The 19,445-nt window shown below is 38.4% G+C and overlaps 1 protein-coding gene across 1 annotated transcript in view; it reads left to right on the top strand.

The window, feature by feature from the left end:
- Positions 1 to 14,209: 14,209 nt before the first annotated feature.
- The window catches only part of LOC137951133 (WD40 repeat-containing protein HOS15-like), a 37,403-nt gene continuing 32,167 nt past the window's right edge, over positions 14,210 to 19,445 (top strand). Inside the window, exon 1 of the mRNA XM_068797733.1 lies at positions 14,210 to 14,425. Coding sequence (XP_068653834.1) covers positions 14,365 to 14,425 — 61 coding nt within the window. The 5' untranslated portion in view covers positions 14,210 to 14,364. The remainder of the gene's footprint in view (positions 14,426 to 19,445) is intronic.

The following is a 19,445-nucleotide window of genomic DNA, read 5'->3' as shown; positions in this document are numbered from 1 at the left end:
ATCTTCTGTACAGACGAAGCCAAAAGATGATGAAAATCAATCATATTTTTTAAGTCTGCATTACACTCAATGATCAATTCACGTGGGCCACCAAATTCCTTGGGTTACATTCGAGATTCACGTGGGCAAGAATACGACAAAGGCCAAACCCACCCAACATAATAGGGAAGGACCTGGAACAATCAGGTTTGCCGGGATGAGGCAAGGATGGGTTTAGTTTAAGTAAGTTTACAGGAGTAAGGCAGGGATAGGTCGGATTTATGAGGACGGGGTCGTGGGAAGGGTGATTTAAGCAGGGTTAGGTTTTAGGTTTTTTCCAAAAAAAATCGGGTTAGAATTTGAACCGGGTTCAAGTTTCAAAAAATCTGACCTTGAGGGAAGTTTAGAGTGTCTCCTATAGACTTTCGTTAAAATCTTTCTTTTTATTCAATACATTTCATCTACATACATCCTTATTTATATACTAAAATTATAGTTAGATTTAATTATGGTAGCTTGGATCATCTCCAAAGTTGGTGCTCTGTTTTTACGGATTTGGAAGAAGTCCTCCTCTGGAGAATCTCACGCCAATAGTCCCCCTCAAGTTGGTGCGTATAGATCTCGGATGCCCAATTTGCTAAGTGAGTTGTAGAAGTTCTTCCTGTATACTACTTTTGTAAGTCTGTTTGTCAATTAGTCTTCAGATTTAACAAACGAAATAGAATTTTTTTGGCTTTAAAGGTTTTTCTCCATGGTTGGATATGGTCTAGGCCATATATTCGCTCTTCTTGAGCTCTCCATCGAGTTCAGTCGACGGAAGTCTATTTCATGTCAGGGGCCTTTGAGATTGTAGTAGAATTTTTCAAGATAATCACCAGTGTCACATGTCGCCAAAGATCATACGCCTGGGAGGTGTCATTGCCATCAATATACATAGTAGTACTGTCGACGGTCTGGGTCGGGCTGAAGCTTTGCTCAAAAGCTTTAATCATTCTCATGGTCAACTTGACCACGAAGAGAGGAGACCGAATGCGATCATCGTTCAAATACCCCAACTTGTCTTTGTCAGAGACATACATCTCAACAACTTGGGATAAGTCTGAGTCTGGTCCGACTTGAGCCCAGTTCGAATCTGGTATGGGTTGAGTCTAGTCCAAGTCGATTCTTTTTTGGTCTGGTTTGGTCTGAGATTGGTCCAACTCGAGTCTGGTCCGAATCTAGTCTGGGTCGAGTCTTGGTCTAAGTTTGGTCCGAGTCGAGTTTGGTCCAAATCTGGTCTAGGTCAAGTCTTGGTTTGAGTCTAGTTTGAATCTGGTCCAGGTCGAGTCTAGTCTGGTCCAGGTCGAGTCTTGTCTGGTCTGGTCTGGTCCAACTCGAATTTGGTTTGAATCTAGTTCGGGTTGAGTCTTGGTCTGAGTTGTGTCCGGTTCGAATCTGGTCCAGGTAAAGTCTTGTCTAGTCTAGTGTGGTCCAAATCAAACTACATCCGATAAAAACCGCCTTGAACTTTTATTTAATGCGGTCCACATGTCAGCCCACAAAGACAGACGCACTTCCACATGGGCTTCAACAAAACGTTGGCTGATCCAATTAGTCGAGGTCTTGTAAACAACTTTAGAGATGTAGCAAACCTCATCAATTGCATATTCTGATTCCCCTCATATGAGCTAGAAACTTCCATAAGATAATCAGCGAGATCAAACGTGTCAATCTTAGATGCAACTACAGTGACAGTAACCTTAGGTTTCTTAGGCTTCTTCGTTTCTGTCTTCGTTGTCTCAGCTTCATTAGCACCATTAGAAAGCGCAATTTCAGCATCGATGTCCTCGTTGAATGCGGGAGCAGGCTTGGGTCTAGAAACAATATCAGCCTTCTCAGCAGCCTTCGGTGCTTCTAGGACTTGGTGACAACGCTCCTCGGTTTATTGCTCCAAGGACCGAAAAACATTAGGCTTATCGACAGCTCCATTAGTCCAGATCCCGTCATGATCAGGATCTACAATAGACTAGATATTCTTCCACTGGCGCTTGGGGTATGTGATTTTCTGCCAGCCTTGAGAATTGATGCCTCCGTTGCTAACATCGCTCTCATCCTGCTCATGGAGAAGGTATTCAAGGGATGAACCCTTCCAAATTCATATGGATCACTTGGTTCCAACATCGATTGGCAACTCAAACGAGCCCCTAGTATTTTTAGAAAGTTTTTTTTCTAATTATATGTTACCAATATGGGTGGCATTGAACCGACTCAGTTTGCTAGTAGCTCAAGTTCGGTACGGTTTGGTTCGAATAAACTTGATCTTGAATTGAATTCGAGATTTGGTTTCCAACTCGTTTAAGTAAACAAGTCGAACTCGGATGAAGCTCGGTTCAATTCGTGAGCTCGTGAACCAGCTTATTTACTTAAACCCAGGATGAGGAGTCGAGACTTGGGACCGAAGGAGGAAAGGGGACCGCCAAAACCTCTCTATGTCGGGACCGAAGGAGGAAAGGCGAATGCCGAAACCTCTCCATCTCCAGGAATTACAAGGACTGAGAGGCCAAAGCTAGTAGGATGATCATGAGTGCCTTCTTCGGTTATAGGTATTCTCCCCCCTCCTCCCTCGCTCGGTTCCTTTTTATTTCTTCCTATAATCGCCTACTGGAGCATCGTCGTTTGTTGTAAATTTCATTGAGAGTTGGCAAACAAACCATCCTCCATTGGATTTTCATCTTGATTTTCAAACAGTAGACTTTGTTTCCGGTTTCCTTTTACATTCTCTCAATTTTTTTGTTATTTTTTTATTTTTTTATTAGGCACTGCTATTTATGTAAGTTATGTTGTACACTCATTTTTTCTCAAATAAATAAGCAACCCTTGTTGATTGCATAATGATAGATGTATTTGTTATAGTACTGACCACTTGTTTGACAATATGTGCTTGTGAAAACCATTAAGCTAGAATATCATAATATCTTTAATTATGAAACAAATGTTTTGTTCACTGCAGGAGTGTATTCTCCAAAACCTAAGCAAGGAGATACAAAGAAAAGTGAGAAGTAATGCAAAACTGTAGACGTTTGCTGACATGACAATCTTCTTGTCCTCCTTTTCTTCCTCATTTGAGAAATCTTTCGGCCATTTCAAATAGCACCATAAACGATGATCTAAAAAATCAAGACAGCTACTAAAAAGCCAACCTTTTCAGTGTTCTTAATTGACCTTAAGCAAGACTCTAGAGGGTTAGTCAACAAACATAAAAATTTGAAGTTCATCTTCATCTTCATTTCATTCATCTACATGAACTTCTTCTTTAAACTAGGTGTTAGTGTGGACGAGTTCATGTGCATTGGAAAACAGTTTCCAGTGTTAGTGCCCCCAAATGGGAAAAATATGAAAATAAGAGAATTAGTAACTTGTAATAGTATACTTAATTAAACTATAATACTTAAACATTAAATTAGGTAAAACAAACATTATAAATACATGAATAACTAATTTAATGTATAATTTAAATATATTAATATACTAATAAATTGAATTATATATTATATTAGTTAATGATTACTGTTTATAGTCCCCTATAAATGGTGATTCCAGTAATTGAAACCCCAAATCCCCTATATAGTCCTCTAACTCCAAATTTTAATATCGCAATGCAAATAGCTTGGAGACTCTTATCCAAAGCAAGTAACTAAAAGCAACTAGAAAACCTGAGGGAACCAAAGGGGACACCAGTCATGCTTATTTGGGAGCTTTCTTCGCCCAACTCTACTTTCAGAATAACAAATTGTTAGTTAAAAGTTTCCTTTGATAGTCAACTCATAACACACAAAAAGGAAATAGCATGGAAGACGAATTCCAAACCAGTGTGACCATAAAATAAATGCATCAAATTTTACTTCATGTAACAATTAAAGTACAAAGCCATATTTACATTTGACAGGAGCCAGTGAAGGCTTATGTATACAGAGGGCTCAATGCCTTATAGCCCACCCTCAGTTTGCAGGAAGCAATTTAGAAACAGATTTGCAGACAAGGAACTTCACTCTTGTCATTTCAAACCTCTGAGGGATTGATCAAAACCCTAGCTATATCCGGAAGCAATGCGATGCAACTGATCATATCTTACCAAGACTCCAGCACCAACCATCCCTGATAGTATGTTTACAGTAATTCCTCTAAACAATGCAGTCAAACCTTCACGGGAAACAATTTCCTGGAGGGCATGATACGCGATTTGATATTTGCATGGTTGGCCAGAAGTAAGCATCATTCTTCTCCGAAGGGTATCGAATGGATATGAACATATTCCAGAAAATGTTGTAACACTCCATCGTAATGCAAAACTGGCAAAGAAATTTTCCTATAGAAACGAAAGCAAGTTGCTTGTAAACATTTTTTACTTTAAAATCGACGAATGCTAATGAAGCCTACAAATGAGAGCAAATGAGGTGCTTGAGGGGACAAACAACCTTAGCAGTCTAATTGTGATGCAGGCAAGTAGTAAGGTGAAATTTTTAGATAAATATTTATCATAATCAAGCTTTTAATAAGATCAGTTCAAGGCAAGTCCCAGGACCAACAACAATTTGCAAAAGAACAGAACAAACTTGTTCACGATTTTGCATTCCAATGGCATTCATGATGCCTAAAGAAATTTAAATTAGTAATCAAGTACATTGAAGTGTATGAAGGTTTAGTTGGCATATCTAGTTGTGTTGCGTTAAATTTAAATTTTGGCACCTTTGGAAACACCACAAAGGAGGAATCAACTTAATAGATAAAATAATCTTAACTCCCATTTGACATTTAACAAGCACTCCACCAGAGAAAGATTGATTCCCTCTCAACTTTAATATAATTCAAAGAATAGCAGAAAAGATACAAAATTATACATACACCTATGTCCAGAATTTGAACTGACAGTTTGTCAGAAATTCAAATCTGAATTTGCTATCATAATTGTTTCCTCAAGTATATCAGTTTTGACAGTCCCATTATCAAATGACATTTCTCCAATCTTGTCTAACAGGTGAAAGATAGGTACTTTACCATTTCGAATCTAGTTAGAAGTTGCCAGATAGTCAATGTTTCCATCATCATCATATACCATGTATGTATGAAACAGCCAGACAATACCTCATTCTCCATTCTACTACATCATCAAGCTACCCTTCTCCCAAGTCTTTCCTCACCTCTTCCACCCAAATCATTCCCAGCATTCCTCTATTCCTGTAAGCTCTCAATCAAAATGATAGTAATCTCCTCACTATAGAACTATTAATCCTCCTTTGGTCATTCAGAAACCATCTTAAATGACTCATCTGTTTTCTCATTTTTATCCTACTCTTCATTGTTTTCTCATTTATTTCCTACTCCTGATTGTTTTTTAATGGATCCAATTCTAGTTTTTTCTTTCGTTATTCTGAGACACGTCCCTCAATATGGAAGTATACATAAAAGTGAGAACTCCATTATGTTATATATCTGTTGCAATTTTCTCAAAATGGGGCCAGCCTGACTTGCAAGGCAACTTACTGAAGTTGACATTGAGTTTTGTGCTACTTTAACTTAGTAAAGACATCAACAGCAGGAAGGATTGCAACTTCATACTATACAGCAAGATTATTTGAATTGAGGAATTAAGAGGATACTTGCAACTTTGCAAACGGTAGAGATGTTGCCCAATGACTTGCACAAGTGTTGGCTCGTTCATGTGAGAAATACAGGATTGCAAAAGGAATTATATGTTTGACGCTCAATTCATTCTTAGTAAAAATAATCATTGCTCGAGAACAAGTAAACAGAACGACATACAAGGAAATGCATACAAACGAGAGTTACAAAAATTAAACACTAACTATGTAGGAAAATAACGTATAACATTCGCCTGGTTTCCTCTCCACAAAGCAACAAGGCCTTCGTCCCTCAATACCCGTGTGAAGCAATTGCGAATCCCTGTATAGGGGCTCAATACAAATCCTCTTTTTCATCATCTCTCCCTGGTTCTGTAGGGAGGCCACAGAGAGACAGAGGCCGAAAAGATGGAGACCGGAGAGAGATAGTGGAGAGAAGCGAGGGAGCGGAGAGCTCGGGGGCCGCAGAGAGATGAGAGAAGGGGTGCTGGAGAGAGGGCGAAAAAATAAAAAATGAGTAGAGACCAAGAGAGGGAGTGTGGGAGAGAGAGGGAAAAAAACGTTGAGGGTTCAAACCCCGGCATTTACTTCATCTGGATGATTGGCAAAAAGGGGCGGAAACTAGATTCCATAACTTAAAACGTGGAGATGATGTTCAGATTCATCTTAGTCATCTAGATGACTTGAAGTCTAGTGCTTTGCTAACGACGTCAGGAGATAAATTGAGTAATGCGGCTGAAGTTCATCTCCTGTGTCAAGTTGACTCCCCCCCCTCTATGTCTCTTGATCGTATTTTCCTCATTTCAGGTATTAGTCAAACGTCAACTTGACTCCCCCCCTCTATGTCTCTTGATTGTATTTTCCTTATTTCAAGTATTAGTCGAAGGTAAAGCTACTTCGAGAACTACAATTCTCAATAGGCCCTTTGCTCTAAATGCTCTCACTACTGTTATGGCAAGTATATTTTGCATACTTTTATCTCTTCTTTCTATTTTCATTTCTTATGTTTCTTTTTTATTTTCTCATATTGGGAATTAATTATTCAGGGAAATGATTTAGGGTGCTCGGTTGAAGAAGCTATATGAATCCTGGGAAGAAAATCCTGACATTGGTTTCGTTATGATGAAGGTACCAATGTTGAATTATTGGAAGCTGGGTTTCCTTTTGTATATAGTTAATCGGTAGATAGTTTTTTTATTAGTACGATTTGTTATCATTCACACAATCTGAAGGGCAGTGGCAGAGCATTCTATGTTGTCGGTGATGTAGTTTCTCTTTACCAATTAATCAATGAAGGTATGATTATATATAGATCCATGTCCTGTACAATAGTTTGGGCTAAAAATGATTTCTGGTTTTAGGTAGGATTATGTGACTATACTTTAGTTCATTGATCTATGTATTATATTTTAATAACATATTATATGCTCATCTTCTAAACTTTCTTTTATTGATTTCTTTCTAACTTTTATGCTCTCAGATTCACCATTAATCTCATTGTAATTGTGTCTCAGATCACCACACGACTAAACTATTATGTTTTAAAGAACAACATTTATGAATATTTCAGCTATTCACCTTTCTCTATGTGTTAACTTTTATGAATTTTGATTTTGAAATCTTATTTTCAGGGTAAGTTTAATAAAGCAATACAGTGATGTCAAATCAGTTTGGTGCACGTAGGAATCCAGTCAGCCAAATGGATGCTCAGAGCCAAAAGACTTCTCTAGAGTGCCTTCATTATGCTGAGAAGGTGAGATCTGTGAAACCGTTGTTCTAGTGGCATGATAATTTCTTTTAGTAGAGTTTTTGAACAATTAGGTTGTGGAAATGGTATTGTGCCTTGGATATCATGTCAAGATGCAGATTTGGCTTTCAATTGAGTCTTGGAGGGTGGCGATTATTTTGGTTTGTCCAGCAGGGCATCCCCCTCCCCCCCCCCCCCCCCCCCCCCCCCTCCTCGACCTTTCCAAAATATTAGATAAAACATAAAATAGTAATAAAAACAAAATAAAATCCTAACATTTGAAACAAATGAATTTTTGTTGTTACTCATGTGATTTCCTTACCTATAGAAGAATTCCTAGTAGGTGAGTATTTGTTGATTGTTATCCAATGTTTGCTTCTAGTTGTTTGTCACATGTTACAATGGATGGTTATAGTGGAAGAACACTATAAAGATCACTTGAATCCTCTGAGGTTTTCTATTAACTAGATTCAGGTGGTTAGATTCTTTAGGCAATAAAGCTTTGTGGCTCAACATGCCACACGTATTGAAGCCATTGAGCTATTTGAACATTTTCTTTTGAATGTTGAACCTCAGTGAAACTTGAACATAACCTCACACTAGAAACCCCATCAAGTGCCCATTGAGATTTTTGAACAATTAATTCATTGTTACCATTTTCAGATGAATTTTCATATATTCTGCTATCTATGGAAATATGGGAATCATCGAGCTTGTTGGAGGTGTGATGGATGAGTTAGGAAATTCGATAGGTCCAAGAATGTAAATTTGATATTGATATTTTATTTAAATTTGTGTGTTTGATTATTGAATAAAGTTTATGCATATTATTATGAGGTGTTTATGAATAATTTTATGTAGAGCGTATAGACAAATTTATGTAGGGTTTATGTATAGAGGTCATGCCCAGTTTTATGTAGAGGTCATGCCCAATTTTAATTAAAATTTATGCATAATTTTATGTATAGTTTATTTGATATATATTTTATGTGAAGTTTTAAATGTAGGTTGGAGTTCGAACCCGACTCGAACTCGAGCTTGAACTCGGTTAAAATTCTTGGGCTCGAGCTCGATTACAATTTTAGGCTCAAGGCTAGGCTCGGCTCGAGCTTGAGTTCAAAATATTTAAATAAAGCCTAGCTTGAATATATGCATGTTCGAGTTTGGCTCAACTCGATGCCACCCCTAGAAAATACCAAGATGTCTTAGGTTGACATGTTATTATCATTCTTTTCAAGGAAATGATAGAAATTTCACTTTTTACCTATCATCAAGTTGTACTACATAGAGAGATAAAAATAGCAGTCAGGATGGACGAGCTTAGTGTGAAAAGCTTAGGTGACTTAGGATTGTTAGACTTACACAATTAACCACTTTATCATAGACTTTTGTTTGTCTCATTCAAATAATTTAAGCAAAGTTGTTATAACTCATCCAAATTATCCTATTACAAATTATAAGCAAGGTTGTTTACAAGTGTTGTCACATACTGATTGGCAATTGAACTAGATTCAACCAGACCGCATACTTCCACTGGGTGGTCTAATAAATAATCAATTACCCACTAACTAGTCAAAACCCAGTTGACTAACCAGGGATTTAATTCCCTATAAAAAATTGGTTTTTGATACATATTTGAGGTTTGAAATGAATTTTTGTTTAATTAGCTTGTATGCATTCCAAATGTTGTTTTTATTCAAAAATCCCTTACATGGTGTCAAAAACTCCTCTTTGAGGCTGGTTCTAGAGTATTTGTATTTAAGTTTTAATTTACTCTTTTATATCATGAAATCCTAAGTTAGGGTTTAGTGTTAATTGTTGCATGAGACTTTCTAATCTTAGTTGTTTAAATCCCACTATTTGACTTAGATTTCTTGGACAAACCTAGTTGATTTATCTCTTCCAACCATGCTCCTACCCCCGTTAGTTTCATACATGCCATGCACGTCATCCGAATACAATGGGTCCTAGTCTCTAATTCATGAATTCAAAATCATCTTCTCCGGCGTTTTTATTATCTTAAGTTGTTGTTTCTCTTACAACTTGATAGTATAGTTGTGTTAGTTCTTCATTCTCTTGAGTGTTAGAAAGTTTTCTTTGTGGTTGGTTAAATATGGCAAAAATTTCAAATAAGTCTTCCCTTGTATATGTTGATTTTAGCAAATATGTTTTTTTGAGAATCACTACTACATATTCTACTTAAGGGCTTTAAGTAATTACTCATTATGGTCACAAATTGCCAACATTTTTTTATTACAAGAGACCTTGTTGGACACTTAACAAAATCATTGGTCAGAAAAAATTATCCTTCCTATCAAAAGTGGCTAAATGAAGATACTTTAGTTATAAGCTAATTGATAAATAGTATGAAAGAACCAATTGCTAACAATTTTGTTCTCTTGAATATCAAAGATGTTTGAAAGACTTGTTTTAAATTGTAATATACTCAAGACAATCTTGCAAAGATTTATGATATTTTTCAAGATATGTATATGATAAAGCAAGGTGACAATCTTCATGAGTACTTTCCTAGATTCAAAAGTTTTCTACAAGAATAAAAGGTTGCTCAACCATATTCAACAATTATTGCAACTCAAAAGAAACAAAGAGAATACATTGTTTTGTGCCATTTGTCTTGTCAACTTGAAGCATAGCTTGATGTTGCTAAATCTTATGTACGTGGCTCTTCTTTGAGACTTTCTTCTAATGATGTTTGAGCTGCCATAGAAGAGAAGACACAAGTCATGTACCATACTCATACTTGTGAATTATCACGTCTTCCTCTTACAAAATGTATTGGGTTTCAATAGGTTTTTACATTAAAATATAATCTTGATGGAACTAATGCTAGGTAGTTGGAAAGTTCAGGTTCACTAAATGGCGAGGTCAATGGGTGTAAAAGGAAACGACCATCCTAGTTATCATTCGACCATTATCTTTTTGCTTACTTGTCTCCCTTATGTATTTACTTATGCTTATATTATACTCGTATTTATATTTGAGCATTTGTATACACCTTTTGTAAATTTGAAATCATATGTGAAAAGGCCTTTGAGCCACTTTTTGCTACTCATGCTTATATATATATATATTGATATATCTTTTGAGTATGACAAAAAGGGGAGACAAAGAAATAGACCCATTCAGCACACTAAAAATTATAAATTAAAACATAAAATATAAAATGAGATATCCATAGATTAAGGGGAAGCCATTTCCCAAATTTGCACATTTGACTTTACTCCCACCTTAGGAATTTTATAATTCTTAATTTTTCAACATTAGATTTTATTATCATAAAAAGGGGGAGATTGTTGACCGAGTGTTGACTCCCTTCTTGATTTTGATGATAAAAAAAGTTAATAGAGTTGAAAATTATAAATCTAGTATTTCATTTGCTTTTCCTTTAAGAAATATCAATTTCAAGGTCTAAAGTATTGAATCGATAAAAGCTTCTCAAAGACCACAAACCTTTTGGAAAGTCAAGAAATCTTGAAGAAGCACCCTCAGAAGATGAAGAAAAATTAAAGACTTAAAATTTTTGGAAATCACTAAGAAAAATAAAAAAAAAACTTAGTTTATGTAAGAGAGCAGTCACCTCCTTCCAAAACTTGAGGTACAATGCAAATTTGGAGCTTTATGACATATTTTGCATTCAAACATGTTTACACAAAATGCATACATTTCATACATGTTAGAATCACTTATGGTAATAAATTCTCATGCTTTGAAAGTCTATAAGATGATTTGGCACTAGAATGATCAATCAACCAGAAGTGCATAGGCCAAAAATATAAAACATGCTCAATCAACCAAGTTCGATTGATCAATCTTCTAGAACATGGCCAATTTGTACTATAAAGCATGATTGATCAGCCCATTTGGATTGATCGATCAATACAGTCCAGGCACAACAACTTCTTGTTGATTGATTGATCAATCTCTGAGATTGATCAATCATATAGAATGTTGTCAGTCTGAGACATAAAGAAAGATCGATCATAACAAAATCATTGATTAATCATACTTGCAATATATTGCCTAAGGGAATTCTGATTGATCGATCATACCATGTATGTGTCAACTTAAAATATCAAACCCAATGAAAAGATATTGATCGATCATACCATCCACCAATAAGTCATTTTTTGATAGAAAAATAGTTGTTACTCATGATTGATCGATCATCCACTTTACACTGATCGATCTATGTAAACTCAACATTTTGTAAATGGGCAAAAAGGCTAGTTTGGCTTAAGGGAATTTATAAATACCCCCACCAAAACTCTCATTGAGAAGTTAATGAACCTTTATTGGTATATCCAAAGGCATTTACTCTCAATTCCTTGCAAATCTTCATAAAGTGAATTTTTGAGAAAGAGTGAGCCAAAACTCTGAAAAAATCCTTTATCTTTTCTCTTACCATCTCCATTTCAAACATCTTAGACAAGCTCCAAAATCTTTCATGGTGCTTCAAAGGCTGGAGGCTTGGATTTCTCAAAGGAAAAGGTTTTTCTCCAATTGATAAGGGTGTAAGTTTTTACTTGTTTTGTATTTTTGTTTTGAGATAGGTTCATCTAGAACCTGGTTGAATCTAGATAAAAAAGGTCTTGCTAGAGCTAGAATCTAGTCAATCTGTTGGGGAGATTGTTTTGTAAATCATGTATTTCAACATACACGTGGTTTAAAGAGAGCCAAAATCTCTTTTATGTAAATTCCAACTAGTAGAATTTGATTAGTGGAATTTCTCAAAGACGAGGTTTTGGGCGATGAATATCAATAGGGGAACATCAATAATAAAATATTTGGTGTCAAATATTATGGTGTGTGAATTTTTTGTGTGTTAATTTGCATGATAAGCCACTTGGGCCTAGATGCTCTAAAATGCTCATTATTGAAAAAAGACTTCAAAACTTCCTCATTCGGCTTTCTTGACAAAAAGTGGTCCCTCTAATTGTTAAGTTGTGGAACCTAATTAACACCTTACCATTTGGAGGGGATATATTGACCGTTGTGTCATTAAGGGTGGTTTAGGGATTTCACACTTGTAATTTAGTTGTCCTAATTTTCTCTTTATATATGAGGGCACTGTTGTTAGGGTTTTATCACTTTGACTATCATTATTCATTTGAGAAGCATCAATTGCGAATGAGAGAGATTAGAGAAAATAACACTTGTAAGTGTGTGTGGTCTCTCTTATAAACTATTTCATCTTCATAGTGGATTACTGCTGCGGCAGAAGGCATGGCGTAGTCTCACCTTGAGGCGAACTTGTATAAATCTTGCTGTATTTTTTTGTGTTTATTTTTCTTCTTCCATTATTATTATTATTACTCTCGTTAGTTTGAAATTAGGGCATCTAATTCCTACCACTAGTTGGGAATTTCATTGCATTGTTCCTCTTCACTTGGAGGTGCATGCTTCCTTGCAATCCTCTTTGTCCTAACCATGATTTTGACGGTATTGGGTGTCAAATACGAAATGGGAGATTTCAAAAAGATGGAAAAGATTGAGCTTTTCTATTTTTTATGGCTTTGGATGGATGAGATTTGAGAAATCAATTGGGGGCAAAGAGACTTAGGGTGATCGAATACAAGAGTTTGGAATGAGAAAAGTGTTTGGAACATTGCTTGAAACCCTTCATAATGGCTCTCTAGGGTCCCATTGGTATACTTCAATAGTGTGGAGATGCATGTTCTAGATCAAGTACTTTTATAGTTTGCGTTGGAGCAACATTTACATGTAGATGTGAAACATACATAACGCCATTAGGAAGATCCCATGTGAATTTGAGATTCTATCAAGTTGATTTCATTCAACAATGGGATCAGTGACACGAGAGAGATATTTTTGCCACCGCAACTATCACTGATCAAGCCCCCTTTATGTGCTTATATGCAGTGGTATTTACAAATTACATGTAGGTAGGTGGTATCACTTATAGATATATTCAAAGGAAGATATGTTTGTTATTTTTGCTACAGAGTCGTTCGTGTAAGACATGCTAACATTCACAACCATATGGTGACTCACATGATGTAGGACCTAACATACCATACTCATCACATGACACTACATCTAGATTTGGCTTTGTCATTGGGAGATACTTTTTCCTCCATTTTATGTTGAGGTGCTACCACCTACACTTAAGTTATCTCCACCAACACATGATCTCTCAGCCTACAGAGAGCTATGCTGGATGAAGGATTGGTCGGTGCTCTGGTTCCACCAACTCCATCTCCATCTCCATCTCCACCTTCATCTTCTCCACCATCTTCACTAGCAGTAGGCTTACCTCTACCATCTTCACTAGCAGTAGGCTTACCTCTACATGCACGTGGATGTCCTTGTGGTTGTGGATGGGCTCTCGTACACATGGACATGATTGTAATTTTTTTCTTAATTCATATTAAGACTGAGTCGTAGAATTGAAATATTTCTCCTAAGTATTATTTTTCATTAATTTTTAAAATGACATAATTTAGATGTCATCCTAGCTCAAAAAAATCCATACCTAATTGACTTGAGTTAGATTAAACCTGGTAATTTAAGATTAAACCTGATAATTTATGCAGGTTAGTGACTAGACATTGATCTTATGATGTAGTCAAAATTTTATAATGTGTAATAATTTTTTTTAATAACTATAAATATTTCAAATTTATGTTCTAAAATTATTGTATTATATAATTATTTTGAAATTGCTAAAAACTGGATATGGGATTAACTAGCCGTTAGGTATTCACGTGAATACAACCGCTAACGGGCAGATACGCGTGGCAGGATATTACTGCCTACACCTGGCCACTCGCATTGCATATTACAGGCCCGAATCCCGATTCGGCTGAAGCGACCGCCAAGGCGCTGGAGCGTATATCCGACACAGGCGTGGAGGGCAAGAACGACCAGGAAAAGAGCTTCTGTCGGGTTTAACGCAGGCGAATAAGGGGAAGGCGAGGGAAGGATGAGATTTTGTTGAAGGTCAAGCTCATATTTCTCTTCGACTTGGGTCTCTTGGTCATGGCGTCTATCACTTCGACGGAGTTGAATTTCCTCGTTTTCCGTTACCTCCATGAATCCGGTTTGTTTCCACTTGAAGCTTCTCCTTTCGCCGTTGTTCTCTTCAGTCTTAGGTTTCAGTTATGTTCCAGCATGAGCATGCAGATATGTCCTTCTTCTGTTGCTCGGTGTATTTGTTAACTGTCGGTGTCAGTCATTTGTCTTTGCTTATGAATGACCCGTGGTAGAGCTGGAATACCTGTGCCGCTTCTTTCGCTTGGGGTTTGTGCGTGAATAAATGCATGTTTTTGTAATTATGTAGAAATAGACATTCTTTGTTGATTCATAAAAAATAGTTGCTACTTTTGGTAGAAACCTTTTTTTTCATTCTTGAAAAAAAAACAAAGAAAGTCTTCAAACTGGATGCTGTTTATACCGTTTATGGTGTTTGTCGTGGAATGGAACTAATGTGTTCATAAGCCATCACTTAATATAGTGCAATCCGTACCTCTGGTCTTTTATTATTTTTATTCGAATGCCATATATTAAAAAAAAAAAACTTTAGTGCAGCCCTTGCACCATGATTAGGATGAATTTGAGCTTTCTAGTGCTTATGTTTGTGCTTTTTAATTGCTTCGAAAAACTTGTACAATATATGGGCTTGGCAGTTTGTGCTTTGACTGAGAATAACCTGATAACCTCCAATTTTATGGGCAGATACGGCCATGCCCTCATTGCCTCCCCAACTGAATTAGCTTTTGTCATATTTGTTTGCATTGTATTAATTGGGGCTTGTGGTCTTTTTGACAATGTCAGAGCACATCAGACTGGTTATCATACTCTGTTTTTGCTTCTCTGTGTTTTGTACACTAAATTTCTCTCCAGTTTACTGGTAATCGCCACTAAATCTCTTTTGAATCATCTGTATATGTGTGTAACCTTCATTGAGCAAGTTTTTTCAATAACCTGCATAATGGGCTTGACTTTAGCTTCGGGAACTCTGTTGTTTCCTTGTGTTCCATATGCATCAGTGGACAGTGGCAAACACTGCATGACACAACAGCTTCCCAAGAGGGAGGGGGATTTCTGGAGGACAGAGCACTGAAGTATCGGATTGGTGAAAGTGTTGGGCAGGCATATGCACAAGTTGAGGAGCTGCAAACTGTGATTCCAGTCATCGGTGGTCAAATGCTTCCTCCTTGTCTCCACAGAGCCTAAAGAGGGAGTTGATGATCAAAGTTCCATGCTACTGCAGATTGTCATATGTTAGGATGATTTTTTTGGCACTCTCCCAACAACTTCTAGACCATGTGAGCAGCATCTCCAACAGAGTGATCAGTATTGTTTCTCCACTTGTAACAGAAGGCAACAGAGAAGATTCCGTCGGGCTTCCTTTTCCTAATGATTTTATCCTTCCAATCTTCTTATGTGTTGGCCCTCCAGCACATTTATGAGAGTGCTGGCTTCAATGATTTCATTATCCCTTAGTTTCTGTTTAAGCTGAAGGTCCCAACCAAGTTGTCCCCTAGCTAATTCAGCTAAAGAATTCTCCCCCAGCCAACAGTCCATCCAGAATTTAACCAAAGAGACTGATTTCCCTCTAAAGTGAATACTGCATTGCCCACCTTTTTTCCCTAGAAAATTCTTTTCCACAATGGGGAGGCCCCAACATTAGATATTGTTACAGTTTGAGGATATTTTAGTCATTTCTGAAGTATATGTTTGTGCTGGGAAGTGTCTATTGATAGGAAGTTAAATTATAAGGTTAAAGGAGTAATTTCATGTATTTTCTGGCTGCCTATTGAGGGCATTTTTGTTCTTTTGATAGTATGTGTTTTAATGATTAATAAAAAAACCAGATATGGGATCCTGGGAGAGGTATCGAGATTGCTCTCTTTCATGCAGTTCTCTCTCTCTCTCTCTCTGTCCTTCCCTCTTTCTTCTCCAAATCTCTCCTCTCTTTCCCTCTTTCTCATCCTTCAAGCACAGGATTTTACATGTAATTAGAGCATTGCGATCCTTAAGGGAGAAGCTGGCTGTTGCTCCCTATCTTCTGAGTGTGTGTTTGGGAGGTTCCTTTCAATTTATCCTTTGCTGATTGCACTTAAAGTTCAGATGTTTCTTTTTTGTGTGCCATAACCTAAGGTTTAATGGCTTGTGCTTCTGTTTGAACAATAGTTATGTATGGTTGTACCCTAGAGGGTTGATTTCTAGTTGAAGTGAGGGGTGGACCAGGCCTGTGCCTGCGTCACCCTCACAAGTCTGCAGGTTGTGCTTGCACAGGCTACCAGAGTTGATAATTGAGTTTATGGTGATTGCTGAGTGTGTTTTTCTTCTTATTGTTCTCATTGTGTTTGCTGGAAGTGTGCTGGTGTGGGCCCATAGAAGTCTGTGCAGGTTTTTTTTTCCGGCTGTGAAGGGGGTTTAGCTATAGTTATTGATGGCTTGTTTAGAGCTGTGCATGTTGGTGGATTGGCGTTTTTAGAAGTAACCATGGCACATATAGGTGAGATTGTTACTCCCCCTAAGGTGTTAGATGGTTTAGACTCAATGGATTCTAACACCATTCAGATTACATCTGTTAGACTGAATGGAGAAATTATCTGAATTTGTCCTTGTCCATTAAGATATTTTTAAATGCTAAAAGAAAATTGAAGTATCTTCAAGAGAATCCTCCTTACCTTATGAATGATGATTGAGAGGCATGAGATAGTCAACTCATGACTTGGTTAGTGAATGGTATGGAGCCATGGTTGAGTAACCAGGTTATGGGTTGAACCACCTCAAAGGAGATATGGTTTACCCTAGAGTCTATCCTCTCTCAAGAAAGTAACTTGTCTAGGGTTTTTGATTCTTATACAAAGTACTGTAGTATGACTTGTGGTCACAAGACACTGACTAAGTATTTTATAGAGATGTGGGGTGTGTTGTAGGAGATCAATGCTTTCCATCCTTTTCCTACAGATCCTATTGAGCCTATTGAGCATAGGTAAGAAAAAGGTTAGGCTTAGGTTGTCCAATTTTTAGATAGTTTAGATAGCTCTGGCAATTGGTCCAAGTGAATTTTTTCCCCGAGGGGAATCTCTGAGAGCCCAGGCTGCTAATGAAATCGGAGAAAGCTCTCATGATGGACGAGGTTCTGGTGGCGGGAGGGCTTTTATATATGAGCAGAGGAGAATAGCATTGAAGTCTCTGGCCAGTAGCCAGGGCAGGTCCCATAATTGAATGAGTTGGAAAACTTCCTCCCAGAAGGAGGCCCAATCGCGGTGTCAAGTAGGGCCATAGATGCCAGCTAACACCATGAGGTTCCAAGGGTGAGAGTGCCCAATCGATTGAGAAATGACCCGGCACAGTGAGAGTGGCGTCAACTGCTTTTGGGTCCCTGATGACAACGATGCCACCAGAGTGCCCAATCGCATCGACATTAGAGTAGTCAAAAGATTGCAGCTTTGTTTCAACAAAGAATTACTATTTTTGGCTTACGTTCAAAAAGAGCTGCTTTGACTAGGACTCGCTTAGACTGGGAACAGAGTCCTTTGACATTCCAGGACAGCTTAGGACGTGGGGGGTGGGGGGTGGGGGTGATATTCTGCGCCGTCTCGCAAGCTTCCAGGTAGTAGGAATAGAAGATTATTGCCAGCTCCGTCATTTCGGAAAAGTCTTCAGGTGGGAAGTCTTGTTCTTGTTCTAGCAGAAACTGGAGTAGGTCATCCCGTTGATTGGCTTGAGGGAGCATGGTTGGGATTGGGGGTTGGGGGTTGGGGTTGGGGTTGGGGTTGAGGTTAAGGTTGGTGGAAGGTCAGACCAAAGAGGAGGAATTTTCGAGGGTGATATTCTGCGCCGTCTCGCAAGCTTCCAGGTAGTAGGAATAGAAGATTATTGCCAGCTCCATCATTTCGGAAAAGTTTTCAGGTGGGAAGTCTTGTTCTTGTTCTAGCAGAAACTAGAGTAGGTCATCCCGTTGATTGGCTTGAGGGAGCATGGTTGGGATTGGGGGTTGGGGTTGAGGTTAAGGTTGGTGGAAGGTCAGACCAAAGAGGAGGAATTTCCGAGGGTGATATTCTGCGCCGTCTCGCAAGCTTCCAGGTAGTAGGAATAGAATGGTTGGGATTGGGGGTTGGGGTTGAGGTTAAGGTTGGTAGAAGGTCAGACCAAAGAGGAGGAATTTCCGAGGGGAGGACTGGAGGAAGTTCAAACCAAAGAGGAGGGATTACCGTGGGGAGGATTGGAGGGGGATTTTGTGTGTGTGTGGGGGGGGGGGGGGGGGGGGGTGGGGGGGGGGGGGGGGGGAGGTGGCTTTGGCTTTCCCTTTCTTCTTCTGGAATAAGTGTAGGTGTAGGGGGTTATGGAAGACCTTTTTTCAGTCTCCCGTTGGGGGGTGGTGGCAAGGGGTTTGGTTTTGGAAGAGGCTTCCATGGTGGCGGGGTGTGTTTTGAGTATCCGAAGGGGGATGAGGCAAAGGATGGAGGGGGAGCGGATATTTAAAATGGTTGGGAAGTCATTTGTTGGACCGAAGTTCCAGGTGGGATTACAAAAGAAGGTGAGCTTTTTGGGAGTCGAAAAGACGAGTGATGGAGGGGAGGGACTGGATGGGGCTCGAGGAAGATTTGTAAACTGACAAGCTTTTCCCAGATGAGGCAAAGGATGGAGGGGGAGCGGATATTTAAAATGGTTGGGAAGTCATTTGTTGGACCGAAGTTCCAGGTGGGATTAGAAAAGAAGGTGAGCTTTTTGGGAGTCGAAAAGACGAGTGATGGAGGGGAGGGACTGGATGGGGCTCGAGGAAGATTTGTAAACTGACAAGCTTTTCCCAGAGGAGAAAAAAACGTCAGAGATGTTCTTCACCAGAGGTGTCAGAATCAACCCGAGAAAAAGAGTAAAGACAATGAGAAATGCAAATTTGAAGACTGGTAGACAACAAAATTTGCCTGAGTTTTGGAATTTCCATGGAACTCAACACCGCCAGCACCAAGAAAAGCTCAAATCCTCCCAAATGTTTGTAGGCAACGAATTCATTTCCTAAAAATATCACTCCCCTCCATCCTTTGCCCACTCCCCTTCGGATACTCAAACCACACCATAGCCACCATGGAAGCCTCAAG

The sequence above is a fragment of the Aristolochia californica genome, unplaced genomic scaffold, assembly GCF_029961685.1.
Source record: "Aristolochia californica isolate CCGP_79_NKW_82.1479 unplaced genomic scaffold, dmAriCali1.0.hap1 SCAF_15, whole genome shotgun sequence".
NCBI classification, from domain to species: domain Eukaryota; kingdom Viridiplantae; phylum Streptophyta; class Magnoliopsida; order Piperales; family Aristolochiaceae; genus Aristolochia; species Aristolochia californica.
This window is presented reverse-complemented; position numbering and strand designations above follow the sequence as displayed.